The sequence below is a fragment of the Anomalospiza imberbis genome, chromosome 5 (genome assembly GCF_031753505.1).
Source record: "Anomalospiza imberbis isolate Cuckoo-Finch-1a 21T00152 chromosome 5, ASM3175350v1, whole genome shotgun sequence".
NCBI lineage: Eukaryota > Metazoa > Chordata > Aves > Passeriformes > Viduidae > Anomalospiza > Anomalospiza imberbis.
This window is the reverse complement of record NC_089685.1, coordinates 12098223-12115528: the sequence shown is the minus strand read 5'-3', so window position 1 is coordinate 12115528 and position 17306 is coordinate 12098223. Positions and strand designations below refer to the sequence as shown.

The following is a 17306-nucleotide window of genomic DNA, read 5'->3' as shown; positions in this document are numbered from 1 at the left end:
TTCTTGAATTCCTCCATCTACACTCCATCTCCACTTTGATCTGTGCTTTGCTCTGCAAATGCTCCATGCTTCCCCTATCTCACTATGTCATGGCAAGATTTATGTGTGCCTCACAAGTCCCTCTTCCCCTCTCTTCCCTCTGTAAGATGCTTATTGTCTCTGTTGGATCATCCCATGTCTCTTATATCTTTCTCCTGAGATGTTTTTGTCACCTTTCATGCTTCATGTAAAAGGTTGGCATTTTCAAACTCTTGGGATATACAAAGCTCTTAAGATGCTGTCATGCCAGAAAATGGGTTTTTCAGATATTAATTCATGTTTGATGTAATGATGAGGACCTGCCTGATGAACATTGCTGTCTTATCAGGGTACCAGGAGCATTGTATCCCCTTGTATTCCACCTCCCATTTCCCTCACCCACCTTGGCATTTTCACACATCTCAAAGAGTTCTGATGATTGAAGCTTGGGAACATAATTCTCAAGTGCTGGACCAAGACAGTAAACACAAAGTGAAATTATAGAAACTTTATGGCATTAAGTCCCATCTTGCTGAGAAGTACTGAATGTCCTTGATCTAACTGTTTCTAATGAAAGTATCTTAGAAATTTCTATTCCTATATGACAGATATTAATATGGGATTTTCTGTAATATAAATATAACAAAATTATGTTTTCCAACAACCCTTCTTGTTCCAACCTTCTTTAATTTCTCTGTCTGTGCATTTATTAAAAGATTGTGTTACCTAACATGAATAAGAACTTTCTTCTGGATATTTTAAAGATTCTCAAGAGTATGATAGAATGATAGTGCAGCCTCGTGCATGAAGTCTTTCATGAATCTGTAACTGTAGAGTTACCTAATTTGTTCACATTGTGACTTCTATGGTTTGAACGTGGGTCTGACATATTGATGTATTGGTTTTTACACTGCACATTTATCTTTCACAATCATATATATCTCTGCATCTAATGTACTGTATTGGTATTTTTTTTACTTTCTAGAGCTTTAAAGAATGAGTGAGGCTGATGAAGGAAGTGCCACTGACACAGAACTGGCAACTGAGAATGAGTCACCCACCTATGTGCTGACTCCAGCAGCTCCTAGCCAGGAGGAGGGACCCACTGACCTAACAGCAAGTCCTGCATTTCAGTGTTTAGATGAGGTACCGTGTGCCCCAGATTTCTCTGTCTGTAACTCTATAATTATATTGAGGTGTATCTTTTGCTGTTAGTAATTGAAGGTTGCTACTATAGACTATCTAGATCATTTCCCTTTCTTTGATTTTTTTCTAAGTGGTAAGAAAATTTTGTGAAGCAGTGTCATACTCTTGCTGAGGATGCTGTGCTTGATAGAGAATCATGTTATTTTTTTCAGTGATTATGGCCTTAAGGGGAATGAGAATACAGAGGTCTTGGTTTTGATTTTGTAGTATTCTATCTGTAGAAGTAATTGCATCATGATTTTTTAAAAGGCTCCATAGCTGCAGGAAAAATTGTAGGTAAGTGGTACCACAGACACTATTAATTGATGATGGTGACAGAAGAAACCTTTTGGAGCTTGTTTCTTTTGTGATTTTTTTTGCATTAAGGAGTCTTTCAGAATACTAGAAGCATTTAAAATTTTTAAGTATCAAATATATACCAAATGGAATCCTTAAAATGTAATGCCAGAAGAGTCATTAGGAGATAATCTAATCCAAATCTGGTACTGAAGTAGATTTCTGCAGATATTTGTCTAATTTGTTTTTAAATCTTTATTTGGTTAGCTCTTTGGATAACCTTTTCCAGCATGCCATCATTGCCAGGGTTTTATAAAAAGTTTTCCCTATATCCCAGTTTAATTTTTCTTTGGACTGAATAATGAAGCTTTCTGCTTTTCTTTCCCACATTAAAAATGTAGACCAGCCAATTTCTGCCCTCTTTATAATAAAAATGTACATCTCTCTCTTCTATCTTTATCAGGCTTTGTTCATACTTGATGTTTTTCTTGAAGTTCTTACCTAAAGTTGCTTTACCTTGGATTCTTTCCATTTTGGATCTGTCAGATCAGTTTGCTACCCTGGCTCTCACTTTCTGCCTACAATCTAAGGTCAGGAGAAAGGACATGGCAAGAATTTGTAGTGAAGGGGAAAATAGGACTGGACCTTTCCTATCCTGCTATTAGATCATACTGAACATAGTTTGAAGCTGCTGCTTTCAGTCCAGTGCCAGTGTATAAAGAACCCACAGCTACCAGTATTGTTGCAGCACAAACCCCCTTTATTCTCAGTCCAAAGCTGCAGTAAAAGTGCCTCCACACTCCTTCTAAACTATATTCTGCATTTCTGCTTTGTTTTCCTTATTTTTAATCATGGTGAAAATTAATTTTTCTAGACTTACTCTAGAAAATTATTAGATTATTTGACTGTTTTTTTCTCAAAAAAATCTTTCAGAAGAGGTTACTCTACGTATCAAATTTAAAGCTAACTTGTTTAACACTGATAACATTGTAAACCATTAATGGCAAATACAGGGAAAACTTAGTATTTATAGTTGTTCCCAACACAAGAAAAAACATGCTGTGGAAAAACAAAGCAAGAAATTTGCATAATATTTCATAAGTGAGGTCTTCTGGTCATTTTGTCAATTTCTAGAAGAGAACGATGACTCATTTATTTTACCATAATTTTTAACAGTTTGCACTTGTACTTTACTGGTGAGTTTGGCTTTTCATCACTTATTCACATTTATTCTGTCCCACTGACGTATTTGTTTTCTTCTGTTGAACTTTATACATAATTCAGGGATAAATATATGACTTTGGTCACCATAGAGGTTTCTTGCATTGATGCTGGCTTCAACTACTTGGAATAGCTTTCAGGATTTTTCCACAGAAGCTGAATTGTATCATATTATCTCAGTTTCACTGGCTGGTCATTTATGCCTGCACAGCATGTACTTATCAGAAGGGACACCTTGTGTTATTAAAAGATTTCTTTAAAAACAGATATATGCCCTCTTCTCGTCAAGCCAGATGTATTTAATTTTAGACACAAAAAAAGACTCCTACTCTATACATCTTCCCAATCTGATAGTGAATCAAATAAAAAAACTCCAAAGAGAAATTAAATGGTGGGTATCTTCTCCCAGTTTGAGGTGTTTTTACTTAAGGCAATGTCTTGTGCTTTCTCCTTCTTTTGTTGGTATGGTTTTAGGCTAGAAAAGTAGTTCAGTCAAATGTATACATCCATTTTTAAAATCATACAAAAAAAATGATTCTGCAACATTTATATTGCACGCCTTTGCAGTGGACACTCAGAAGCAGAAGAAATTGTCCTGCAGAATAGTGCACTTGTGAATGAAAAGTGCTTTGCTGTTTTCCAGATCCAGTGAGCAGGTGCCTTTTTTGGAAGGTACCACAATAATCCCTTCCTGCCAATAGACATCATCCATTTATTTGCTAAATCTAAACATGCAAAAGAATAAAGTCCTTTGGGAGATTTTCCTGACTGGTCTATCGTAAACTGTTGCCCTCTATATCCTATAAAATGATCAGTGCTCTCTATCTGATACCAGCACCAAATCTTTCATTTGTGCTACTTTTTTTGATGGAAATTGTCACTATTATGCTACATTTCTTCATCTCTGCTGTCCAAGTGTCCTATTGCCATCAAGAAGCAGAAAGAACCTTTCGTGAATATTTTTCATTACTATTTTGAAGCTCAGAATCTTTCTGAGATTAGTGAATTTATACTCCTGACTGCCAAAAGTGGTTGAACTGCTAATAAAGATGCTAACCAAAATCTTAATTCTAGTGGAAACACAGAGCAAAATCTCAACGTTTACCAAGAAATCAACTGTATGACAAAGAATTCTCAAGCAAATTTTGTTTCTGATAATCTGATGCTGATTCCTGTCTATCTGCTATATGTAAGAGCTTTCATGTCAAAGAATGATGCATGTGTTTGAATGTTGTTTGAGGGGCGAAAGGTACTTCTCATTTTTCTCATTTTTCTCATTTGTGCTGCAGGAAAGAAGAGGTAGTCACATAAAGGTTGACTACAACTTTCAAATATAAATACTAAGAATCAATATTTCACATAATTCTTCAGTGACATAGAGACATCTAACAACACCATTCTAGAAATTAGAGTTGTTTTCAATTTCTTTTGGTAACAAACTGGTTTTTAGTTCTCTCCTAACTTAGGTTAAATGGTGGGTGTAAAGAAGATTCCTTTAAAAAAAAAAAGGTTTATTTATCTTCAAATGAAAAGTTTCCTAGAAAAGCTACCTTGGCAGATTAAGATAGACTTTTTTTTTTAACATAATCACCATTTTAATTTCTGTCTCTGTACACATTCTGTAATGTGCTTTCTGTTATTATAAAGTATGATCATATTTTTGCATGGTAACTATAGCAGTGCATAATTTGCTTTAGTACTCACCACATATGTATGTGTTCTATCAAAGACATAAAAATCTTGACACAGCTTAGTATGTTGAAAGCAAACAACATTTTTAAACTTAAGCTAATCCTGGCATACTCCACACAACAAGCTTCAAAGGCTCCTGGCCCAACAAAAAAGTGTATAAATATGTTGGCACAGACAGCTGAGACAGATGTTGTCTCCACCTCCATGCACAGGAATCTGACTGCTAATTAAATAAACCTTTTTTGACTTTGTTGAAGTGGTCACTTGGGAAGTCAGCTACGGCTGATAATGTGTCTGTAAGCTAGAGTATGGATTTTTGCAACAGTTTCCAGCAAGTAGGAAATAGTTTGTATTGTGATTAAAGCAAATCGTTGTTGCAACAGGAAAGTTGATTGTTCCTAAAAAAGCTCTAGAGGAATTGGGTGAATTTACAGGTGCCTTCAAACAGCAGAAATGGGAACAGAGCTGGTGTAACATGCTTGTTTTATGGAGAGGTTCTTTTTACCACTAGCAGGTAACATTGTGAGGAAACAGGGCCAGGAAGTGGTTGTGTGTGTTTGAACTATCACAAAGCAGATGGTATTTGTGTTCATTTCTGAAAAGCCTGTTTGAAAGTATTTATGATGTCTTGTTTTTCTATGCTGTTATAAAGTCAAGTGTGCAGATTTCATACAATAAACTCTCTAGTGTGAGACAAAGGGAAGAAATAACCTTTAACTGTAACATCTTCTTTCATTTTGGCCTTTTCTCAGCCATTTCTGATACGTATGAGACTTGACAAGTATATTCGTATATTGTTTTCCAAAAGTATCTCTTCCTGTTTTCTCACCTAAAATATATATTTGAGACAAGGCAAAATTATACTAAAAATTTGGTCTACCAGGCCTTATGTGTCAGCACAACCATGTGATGAGGAAACCAGAGCAATGTTAACCAATCATACATTCAATAAAAACTTCAGTCGTGGAGAATCATCTGTTACACACATGAGGTTACTTTAAATGTTAAAAAGGGGATTCCTGGTTTACTTACTCAAAGCACCTGTGTCCAAATACTCCTGAATAAACAGAGCCTTAAATATGTGCATGAGAAAGAATCCTTGTATTTGGATTTAGCATATGGAGAGGCTTTTGTACTCTGTCTGAAGAAAGGCATGAGAATTTCTGTTTCTCAAAGTGCATCCTGCTTTTCTATAAAAATCATTCACTCCATGTAATTGCTTAAAAGTGAGTAAAGCCAACTATTATTTTGTACAGTGTAATTTTAAATGATGGCATACTATTCCTGACCAAATGTAGTTAGTCTTAATTAAACTTCCACTTTGTCTTGATTATATGAACATAATCAGGTAATTTGGGTTCTTTTTTCCCATTATTATTTTCCAAATGGACTACAATTTTACTGAGATCAGAAAAAGCTGATGAATGAGGACTTAAAAAATAATATTGCTTTCATAATTTCCATGTTCTCATGACTTGTGTGAAGGTTGGACTTGACATACCATCTTAAAATTTTGTTCTTTGTTTCTGATTGCCATTGAGCGTGACAGCCAAATTAACTTCTGGCAGAAGAACTATAACTCCATAAAAGTTTAATTAAAGCAGTGAATGAAAGAGATTGATTTAGTATGGGAAATGTTTGCATCTAGCAAGGCCTATAGATGGTATTGCTCAGCCATTTTTCTTTAAAACTTATGTCAGTGTCTTCATGCCCATGTGTGCCATTTTATCTTTTTTTCCTGAAAGAAAAAGAACACAAAAAAATCTAAAAATATTTTAATATATTTAAATATCTGTCCTTTGTAGTCCAGTTTTTAATTATATTATCTTTCTTTTTTTTTTTTCTCTGTGAACATTAAAGTTGCATCCTTCCTACTTTGGTTTTTCCATGACATATAAATTATAGAAGCTAGGTAAATTTGGCACTTTTGTTTTATTTTGATTTAATTTGTCAACAGGGGTCTGGGTAGAGATTGGCAACCATCTTAAATGATTTTCCAACACATAAAAGTAATTTTTTTCCCCACCATTTTGTCAAACTACATATTGTTCTCAACTCACTCCAAGTTTGACTGCAGTCTTTCCCAAAAAAACACAATTGAGGAAACAGGTATTTGCATTTAAAAGGGAAGGAAAAAGCACCAGTGCTTTCAAACCTTCTGTCATTTCTTGTCTGGTTTGTTTGGGTTTTTTGGGTTTTTTTCAGTTTTGGTTTGGTTTTGTTTAAGCAATGTGTAGAAAGCCAAGACATTACAGTTTGCTTGGCTGATCACATTGAACAGATGGACTTGTGCCTTTATATTTTGGAAACAAGCCATTGGAATTTTGCTAGCAAACCCACTGTTAGTAATTTTTTCCACTAAAGTTCACCATTTCAATATTATCAGGATTAAAACCACAAGTGTCTTCATATGCTAATCAGTGTTACATAAATATTTTCCATAGGTTGAAAGACATGTTTTGAATTATTAAACTTTAAGCAGAGATCAAGGGCTTCTTCTTTTTAAAAAAAATAGTATGATTTAATTTGGGGTATCTATTTGTATTTTTATTTGCATGCTTTGATGACTCTTGTATGTGATCTGAAAGGTCAAGACATTGGTTTGCTTCTCTTTCATGTTAAAGGTAGAGGTTGTGTAAACTCTTCATTGGGCAATTACTCTTTCCTCTTCCAAAATATGAATAGTTAGAAAAAATATCTGGGATTTCAGCCCTTGGTATTGTCTGGCAGCTGAAGGGTCATAAAACAGATCTCTAAGGAGCTATAATTACTAGCAATTACTCTCTTGGCATGTCACATAGTCATCTGTGTTGGTTATTGGTATTTTCTTACTGCTTCAATTTTTACAGAAAATCAATAAAATTATTTATGTGAATTTTTAATAGACCTTATGTACATCTATAACAGTAGTACAGCTTTAACAGTGGAACATTCTTATTTTATCACACCAAGAAAAAATAAGTAATGTTTGCAACAAGTAGATGGAGTTACACTTTGTAAAACTAGTACACATTGACAGAGATTCAGCTACAACAGTTCCAGGCAGGTAATAACCAGATTTCTGTAACAGCATTACACTTTCTTTTTTGCTTTTTGTTTTTAAAGATATGAGACAAAGCTTTTGCAGGTGATTTTAGTCACATTTGCTTATTCTGTTAACATTTCTGTGTTTTACAAAGTTTCCTTTAAACAAGATTTAAAAAGGACAATTTCTCTTCTTACAACTTAGTAGTAAAAAGACTTTTTCAAGTGGAAGCTTGTAGGCACTGTAAGTCACACTTAGCTAGTTATCATATAATGAATAGGAGCAAATTGTGCATTTCATGCAAAATGATTAAATATAATCATATGCAATTAGATATTTGCTCTTCTAACCCATACTTCATCAGTTGCTTTTTTTGTTTTGTTTCGACAACTATTTTTTATCCCAAAATAAATATTCTATAGCTTCAAAACACAAAGATGATACATCTTGTGGTTAAAATTTTTCATTGCTCTTTAAAACTGAAATATAATAAACCAAATTACATTTGAACTATCCTTCAAAGTATTTACTTCTTTAAAATATATATTAATATTTTACAATTTAGCTATTACCAGTGCTCTTCATTTGCATAACTTATAACCATAATAGTTTTGTTGTAGTCTTAAAAAAACAGTAGAGATCATATTTATAAAGTATTAGGTCAGATGTATACTTGTATTCTTTTTTGTTATGTTTCTTTTAATCAAAAAAGCCATGCCAATAATGACCACACATAATTGATAAAGAAATAGAGTCTTTGTGTAGTTTTTCTGCATCTCAGGTGTGGTATAAACAATATAGTAGAATACCCTCTTGCTAAGAAAAATTGCATCTCCACTCTATGTTGGTCACTATCTTTGTAGAGACATGGTCAAGATATGTGGAGTCAAATTTGTGCTCACTATCTACAATGTGAGATTTAATAAAAGTATCTCTAATTTGAAATTCCTGCACTATTTGACAATTTGACTTTTTTTATTTGTTATATCTTAGGAAAAAAAAAATTGATCATATATTCTCTTTTTTGCATAGAATTGACAGTAGGTTTATGTTTCTGTGCCTAAAAAACATGTAGTCTAAAAACAGGGAGAACAGTCTTTTCTTATGTTACAAAACATTTATAATTTTTTTTAGTTTTAGGGTCTAATGATATCTAGATTGAGAAGTATTTGAATGACAGCTTAAGTCTCTACAAGAGCATCTCATAACATTTGACTTACCTGAAGAATTCAGGAGAAAGCAAAATGGCACTGGAAACTCTCTGTATGTATTTAGAGGCATTATTGCAAAGACCATGGATTCTTATTGATGTGTCTTCCTCCTACCTGTCTACCTGCCTGCAAAAATGTGCAATGAGCTGCAGAACATAAATGTGCATAAGCTCCTTTCTCCTACAAATGACAAATGACAAATAGGACCTTGAGCTTGAATGGAGGAACCAAACAGAGCAAGAATGTTCAATACATGTTCTCTCCATGTGTAGATGTGACACCTCGAGACATGGCTTAGTGTGGACTTGGCAGTTCTGTGTTAACAGTTGGACTCAATGATCTTAAAGGTATTTTCCAAATGAAATTATTCTATGATTTTATAATTGCTTCCTCTGCTTTTATTCAATTCTTCTACCAACTTCTTTGAAAAATCTTTGATAGGATGAAATTTGAGGAATCATCTTCATTTTCTGTTTTTTCAAGGCCTTTTTTTGTGTCTTTGGACAAACCATGTGGCCCTCTGTTCTTTAAAAATAATAATTTTTAGTACTTTTCCTAATTTATATTGATATTGCTGTGGTATACCTTTGAAGTTATGAAGAATAGCTGATAGGAAAATAATGTTTTAGAGAAACCAGGTTTTTTCCAAGTGTTGACAAATTTATATTAGTTACACCTCTGAATTATTTTCAGGTTAAAATGAAGGTATTCATTCAGACAAAACTTGTGGAAGACAATATAAAAGTTTTAAATCATAAAATGTGGCACATCACAGTCAGTAAAAGCACCAAAAGCAATGTGTAGAATATTTACATAACAAAACCAAGACCTAACTGATGTTAAGTTTTAGCAATAACTATTCAGGTATTTTAATGCTGGTTTTAATACATTATATGGGTCAAACTGTCTCTAAAAATATTATGTGGAAGTATGTTGTTTTGTCTAGAACAATCTTTTGCCAAACATAACTGAATACTTGATTTTTGAGTACAATACTGAGTAAGTACGATTTTGAGTGCAATCCAATGCAAAATAGTTAAGAAAAATGTGTAGAATTACTGCACAAAACTTTTGGGTCTGATCATGATCTTTACTGATTTAAAGGGTTGCCTATATCCAGTGGGAATATCATCAGAAATACCATGCCATGTACCCCAGAAAATGCCATTGCGAACACCTTTGTATTTCTTGTGGTAGTACTTGCCATTGAGATTGGCTGACAAGCAGGCATCAAACCACCAGCCAGAGCTGTAGTAGGCGCCGCAGTTTCCCGAGGGATACCTGTCATTGTCCTTGTCTGGGGTTGTAAAGAACTTTTGGTCGTGGTTGTAGTGCCTGCTGTAGTGGAGGGCATCTCCTGCCGTGCCGCTGTAGCCATGGACGCTGAGACGGTACTTGAGGTACTCGTTGGCCACATAGAAGTGGTCGTATTTGGCATATTCTCTGATCCCATTGAAATCTTCAAGATCAATTCTCAGTTGCATTTCCTGGCTCCTTGTCAGGAGGTGAATTTTGTCATTGCCTAGCCAGAACTCCCTGCTGAGGTTTCCAAAGCCATGTTTGTAGTCATTCCAGGTTCTGTTGAAGTTAGTGCTGCCATCCTGACGCCGTTGCAGCACTGTCCAGCCTCCTCCTTGTGTTTGCATGTCACAGTAAACTTCAAAGCTCTCGTTTCTGGGATCAGGGCTAATCCTGTAGATTCCATTACTCCTTCTCCCTGCTGTGTAATGGTCAGCACAGTCTCTCTGCATTATTTGTATAACTGGTGAAAGAGCAAGTAGTGTTAGAATAAACATAACTTCAATTTTACAATATAAAAAACATTTACCCAGACTGATATGGCATACAGAACTTGCACTGGGGAGACTTTTACATTGCAAATAGTGTTGCAACAATTTCAGTTCTAGGGAAAAACACCTTTTCTATTAGATTTACTTTACAACAGATGTCACCTAGGATCTCTGCATCAGATAGCTGACTAAAACCCAGCTAAACTACATTTTAAATTCAAAATGCCTAATATAAAGGCATTTTGATTATTTGCTTTCCTTTTTGTCCTTTTGTCTACTCTATCCTTTCATTAGCTCATGTAAATTCTACTTGATTTCTTCAGTCCATATTTCTAATGCTTTGTGTTTACACACTTGCTGCTTTTTGTATTTAAATGTATAGCTTCACAACCTGCCTACAATTTACAGCTCCGTCTGGCAGTATGTCAGAGAGCTTTGTCCCTGTGGGAATGATGTTAACCTGGCTATTGTTAAGTAAACATCATTAGATAGAGCACATAACATCATTAGGAATGCTTTATGTGTTAATGTTGACTGTACTTTAGGAAGCAGGAAAAAAGTAATAAAATTGTCACATCTGTTGTTGTAATAGTGTGAGTCCTAGAAAGATGAAGGTGATGGTACTTTCCTGTGTATGTGGCATCACTGGCTTTACAGAAAAGAAGAATGTTAGCATCTACTGTTAACAGTACCTTTTCCCCACCAGCAGGTGATGTGTTTTATTCAGAAGAAAAATACCCCCAGGTTTTTTCCCCAGAGTGAAAATCAATTTTTGATCCACAATGTCATCCAGTAATTTCATTCTGTTCAGCAGCATGGTATTAGAATTCCATATTCTTAAAAGATATGGAGAGCTCTCAGAAGTTCTCAGTTAAGAGTCAAAGCCATAATGTTCATTCCTATTGCAAATTTGAATGCATGGGCATTTTCATTTTCAGATTCTGTGTCAATTTTTTCCTAGAAAATTTGAGCAAACTACTTCTTGAAAGGTAGGAGTGATCTCAGGCTACAACAGGGAGTAAGTCTCAGGAATTCTTTGCCAGAAAATTGGACATTTATGGAACCACAAATTATAGGAGTCAAAGGCTTTAAAGCCAAATCTAGATCAAAAATAAATTCTCATTTATTTCACTGAACGTTGTGTAAAATCTTTGGTGGACTAAAGTTCAGAGCAGTTATTAACAGAGAATATACATTTCAGATAAAATGTTTCTATAATCCAATTCAACTCCTATTTAAATAAAGTTTTACTATTACTTTCAGTAGATGCAGGAATGGCTCCTGAATAGGAAGAAGTTGTAGCTGTTTTCCTTGCTAGCTTTCATAATGAATATATTGCTGCTACAAATGCTTTTAGCATGTTGTTGTAAAATATAAGGAATACCTACATGATCATGTGCCCTGAACACTACCCAGCATTTCAGTAAATGTGAGGAATGTCAAAAATTAATTTAGTCTGTTTTGAAGTACTGTACTTGAATGTACATTGTTAATATAACAAAAAATGCATTGCCCGTTGTTAATATAACAAAAATTACTCATTCTTTTTATGAATGTTTTGTATCTGAACATAATTTATTTGTGGTGATTTTTATCTGATTTCATTACTGATATAGTAAGAGCATTACCTTTATTATTACTTATTTGCTCTTTTCAAAGAAGAGTACTTTCAAGAATTTCAGCTGTACATACACTGTACACTTGCAGATCCTTCTATTTTCAATATGTGTAGATAGAAGGAATTTTTGTTTTTAATCTTGGATGCTAAGCAAGAGACAAAGATTGTAATGCAGCCTGCTCTTTCTCTGTTTTGTCTCTCAAGAGCTTTATCTTCTTACATTTGCTATCTAAGTGGTAGAATACACTCTCAATCTAAGGAACAGTTCTTGTTTTCAAGGATTCCTATATGTAACAGAAAACCTTTATGACTTTAAGAAAACCCCTCAATCTTGCCTTAATAACAGCAAACTTTAGAAAGAGAGCATTGGTTCTATTCCTTTATAAGGAGAATTAAATGGTAAAAGAAAAAAGTGATTTTTTCAGTGATAACACCTGTTTTCTGTTTTATACTGCTTATATATTAAATTAATGCAAAGGGATTAGTGTTAAAATGATGATACATATGTTACCCAGTCAGAAGTGCTGTTAGTAAATTTTTTTAGCTGAACCTTTCAGATGTTTGCTGTGATGATAAGAAAATTATTTTATTATCTATTAAAAATGAAACATTTGTCTAGATTCACTTGATTCTTGATGATGTCTTGCACCCCTTTTCAAACTATCTGCACTTTTGCAGTGAGAAAAAAATAAAACAGCAATTTTCTAAGGCACACCTAGAAAAAATTTAACCCTTCCCATCCAAGGAGAAAATATGTGTAGGTCACTGATGTTTCATGTCTCTAATGAAGGGTAGTATGGTGTAAAATAATGTTAATTTTTCATGTTTATTTATTAAACTGCAAAAAATCGTCCTTTAAAAATTAATGTTTCAAATCCCTAAATGAAGTCCAATCCTAGGAGGGACTGAACACCTGCAGCTCTCAGTAACCCTCTAGTGGCTGCTCAAATGTTTTACAGGAGTATAAATAAACACTAAAAGAGCAGATACTTGTGAAGTTAATAACACAGCTATTTGGGTAAAACATAATTTAAATTGTTTACCTAATACTAGTGAAATGCACTGAAAGCTTATACAGGCAGAAAGAATTAACAGATTACATACCAGGTGTTGCTTGCATTGCTGGGCACTTAGAAGAACATTTGTTATCCAGGTTGTTCACAGCAAATGTCAAATTTGCAACTTTGCTGTCAACGTAATGTTCCACATTGTTCATGTTTATGAGGCTCAGCTTCTCTAAACGACCCTGCAGTGTCTGAATCTGGCTCTTTGCATTTTTTAAGCTGGTTGCCATTCTGTTAACTTTGCTTTGCAGTTCCTGTACTCTGTTATCTTGGCTTTCTCTGTTTTCTGCAGTGTTGGGTAGCAGGAATTCATTACTTCTGTCTCTTTCCTGGTTGTCATCTGCTTGCAGCTTGCAATCTTGGCAGCATTTTTTCAGCTTGTTTACCGATTCTTTAAGGGTCTGTACTTCTTTGAGAGTCTTCTCAAGCAGTTTGAATTCTTTGGGTATCTGGATGGTCATCGGAGGCAAATTTATCTGATAAGGACAATCCTCTCCTTCATCACATTTCCGATTAGTTTTGAGCTTTATGGGACAAGCCTCAGTAAGTTTTGCTTCTTTAGAATTCTCTTCCTCTTCTAAAATAACTGCAAAAACATTTGTTAAAGCAAGGAGAGTTGACTTCAGCAAGACTATGTAAACGAGGAGCTTCATCTTCACTGAGAAACTAGCAGTATGAGGAAGTATACAGGAGTGGAACAACTTTATAAGGGCAGCTTGAAGCCTGTGAGTTATCAGACAGCCTACACTGTTCTCAGAAATGGGTGGGAGTGCTTGCATCACGAGTGATTAATAGCAGAGCAAAGTTAGGTAGTGCTTGCAAGAGTAGCACATTTCAGTGAGTATTTCTGACTCAGAGCTAGTGTATGTAAGCCAGATGATGAAATGCATGTGTACTGGTAAATGATGCAGTTTAATTTAATTCCTTGCTGTACATGGATTTTTTTTTTTTAAAAAAAACAGGTAGAGAAAGTGAAAACCAGCCCTTTTCCCAGTTTGAGGTTTATCACAGCAATAGCTTTCCTGACAGTCTGTCCCCTTTCCCTAATTTATTTTTAACTTATTAAATATATTCATATAAATTATTTAAAACCCTAAACATGTTGAAACACACATATAGTTTTGGTTTTCCAACATTTTTCAGTATAGAGTCACAAATTTAGGAGAATGAACAGCACTTTCTTCTTATTATTTCACCTAGCCCACCTTAAAATAGTTATCTGGAATATTCATAATCTCTATGGCACATCACAGTTTACATTCACTATTATCTCATTTTGGGTACTTCTTATTGAGCCTTTTTAAGTGAAGGGAAGTGAACTTAGGACAGTTTCCCCTTTGATGCATGAAATCCTACTTGTTAGACTAATTGTGCAGGAAACCCAAAGAAAATCCTGATGTTCTGATTAATGTCCCAGATTCTAAATCTAAAGTGAGGCAGAGACCTAGGGAAGGAACTCTCCTCTGTTAGAAGTATTGCTCTTCCTTTTACTGTGCCTCATATCAACTTTGAGAGTTAATCATATACTTTACATGACTGATTGCTCCAAATGAAATACTTCTCCAGGTGACAATTGTCATTTTCATTCTACAGCCACCTTTGCTATTCTCATGTGATACCTGTACAGTTTTAATGATCTATGTAATTTTCCCTGTGCCTCAAAACAAGGCTACGTGGATATGTATTTTTGCATTCATAGCTCAGTCAAGAGTCAAATAACTTGCATGAGTAAAGGGTATTTATACCAGTTCTTGTCTAATTAGTCCAATCTGCACCATTTCTTTCCCTAAACCCTATTTGAAATTACTCATAACACAGATTAAACATTAAGCAGACATTAGTCACATATATAATCCACAAGTTCGTGATCTCTGTAATGTTACTAGCTATTATACACACCACATGCTTATATTGATAGTACAGGAGGGAGGCTTGGTAAAAAAACCCTACTTGTCTAACCCCTGCAACAATTCCTTCAGAGTCCTGGATAGCACAAAAGTTTAGGCACTTTCTTGCAAGACAGATTTTGAATGTATCTTTCTTATATTCCAAACTAACATCCCAGAACCTACCATGATGCTTTTAGTTATGTGACAAAACTGTATCTCCTCCTTTCTGATCATGTTAGTTCCCCAGCATTGAGGTGAAAGCCACCCACTGCCATTCAGGTGTAAGATACTGACATCACTTTGGTTTTATCAAAACTGAAATGTTTGTAAAAGATAAAATGTATGATTTTAATTTGTAATTAAAATGTCTACATTTTTGATTTCATCAATAGGATGCTAATTTTTCACTGTATCAGTCTAAAATCTGGTATTTCTGAAGCCTTGTTCTTGTGTATGGCTGCTACTGTCAAATGGAGAAAAGCTATACCAGCCTCTTTGGAGGGGCTTTAGAAATAGAATAGAATTTTAAAATCCTTGTTATTTGGGAAGCCACATTCCCCCCACACTCTTGTTTTTTCAGTTTACAGTTAACTCTGCTATCTGCTTTGTGACTTTTAACTGGAAAAACTGTTCTGTATCTGTAAAATGAATAATAATTATCCTTGATAGACCACATTGTATGATTTACCTTGAAATATTTAAATATATAACAAATATTGTTGTGACTTATGCTTGCTGTGCTACATTGAAAGCCTAAACTATCTTTAGAATTTTGTAACATCTAGAAGGGCAGAAATTTTTGCCCATACTGAAAGTAAAAAAAAAAAGTTCAGACAGTAAGGTGAAGAATCTGAGCTTTTCAGACATCGCTGTCCTGAGACATCCATTCCTTAGTCCCATATATATCTTCCTTTTGGGATATTTCCTTCCTCCTTTGGATGAGACTTCAGTAATCTTCAGTTGCTCTATTATCCTCCTGATTTCATTCTTGGTGTGATGTTCCACTCCTAAGCTGTCACCAGTCTGCTTGGAGTCCAGAAGATCCATTTTTCCTCCAGTCTGTATGCTTCTCCTACCTGGAGCACTCTTGTAATTGACTACTGGCCTTTCTTCCTGTTCTGTCAGGAGTGTCCATTCCCAACAATTTGTCACATCTCTTTTCTTTCTTCAGGAACCCAAAATAGTATGACACAGCATTTTTTCATGTTTCATGTCTCTTATCCTTCTTGGAATTAAATGAAGAGAAGTTTCAAATCTGAGTTTTTCAGCAAAGAGGAAGGACACTGAGTAGTCAAGCTGTAAGGTGCTGGTGCACTCTAACTAATGGCAGAAATATTGAACCAGATTAAAACTAACACCTGCTGTTTGTTTATAACAAAGTTTCTTCCCAGATGGGGTTTCTCTAGATCTAGAGTGTTCTGCATAATACTTAAAACTTCAAGTTAGTTTAGCAATCACAAGCCACAAGAGCCAATCTTTTTCAACTGTGAAAGGATCTAACTGAATAACAGCTGATGACTGTAACTGAGACTTTTCTGCTAAGGTCTTTGCTTTTTACTTAAAGCTCATTTTCTTGTAGCTTTTAATCTCTTTTAGTCTACTTTTTAGGAATATATTTTTTTTTTCCCTGTGGACTAAAGATCTTTATCATACAGACATCTTCCTAAAGATAAAGAAAATAACTGACAGCTCAAGATACTCTGAAATTATACTGAAGATTTTAATTCTGTTCACCGAATTTCCCTGTGATTACAAGGTTAAAGAAGTTATACATTTTGTTTTATTAGACTTGTCTAAGATTGTTTATCCAATGTTTATCAAAACCAGCATGAACCATTTCCCATGAATTTTTAGAGTAAGGTTTTTTCTTTTTCTGGTAGATAATGGAATGTAGGTCAAACAGAAAACAGCTAAGTTATGAAGGCAGATATTAATTAAACTAGTGACTATGGCAATTTAAAACACAACAGCTTGGCATCTGTTTGATTTCTGACTCTGTTCTGGGAGTCAACATCTCCAGCAGAAGAATTGCTGCAAAATATCCGGGTTTGTCTAAGCAGTTCAAATGATTGATATGTACAAACCTGAAGTACATTGGGGCTCATTCATATGAACCATTTTCATCCATGTCTGTGAGAGACATGGAATGTGTTAAGATTCAACTGCTGCAGTAATATTTCTGATGTTTTTTGCAGACTTCAGTGATTCTGTGATACATTTTGACTGAGAAAAAGAATGAAAAGTAATTAGATAAATTTTCAGTTTTTTTCACAATGTGGAATATATGCCAAAAGTC

General features: G+C 34.6%; 2 protein-coding genes across 3 annotated transcripts in view; one reads left to right on the top strand and one right to left on the bottom strand.

Moving 5' to 3' along the window:
- The window catches only part of CCDC146 (coiled-coil domain containing 146), a 67621-nt gene that overhangs the window by 5548 nt on the left and 44767 nt on the right, over nt 1-17306 (top strand). The window contains exons 1-2 of one of the 2 annotated variants that reach the window (XM_068189613.1): nt 368-557; nt 1004-1164. In XM_068189613.1, the coding sequence (XP_068045714.1) occupies nt 1015-1164 (150 nt within the window). In that variant the 5' untranslated portion in view covers nt 368-557; nt 1004-1014. Of the gene's footprint in view, nt 1-367; nt 558-1003; nt 1165-17306 lie in introns of those variants that run through there. The other variant, XM_068189612.1, reaches the window with a different exon arrangement.
- Nucleotides 7276-13915, bottom strand: FGL2 (fibrinogen like 2). Its single transcript, XM_068189628.1, has 2 exons — nt 13162-13915; nt 7276-10411 (listed from the first exon to the last, which is right to left on the bottom strand). Exons 1-2 carry the CDS (start codon nt 13898-13900, stop codon nt 9705-9707), a joined length of 1446 nt encoding a protein of 481 aa, XP_068045729.1. The 5' UTR covers nt 13901-13915; the 3' UTR covers nt 7276-9704.

Coding starts and splice junctions, on each gene's coding strand:
- FGL2 (XM_068189628.1), bottom strand. CDS start 13,900: ATGCAAGCACTCCCACCCATTTCTGAGAACAGTGTAGGCTGTCTGATA. Junction 10,412..13,161: donor AGCAATGCAAGCAACACCTG/GTATGTAATCTG, acceptor CTCTTTCACCAG/TTATACAAATAATGCAGAGA.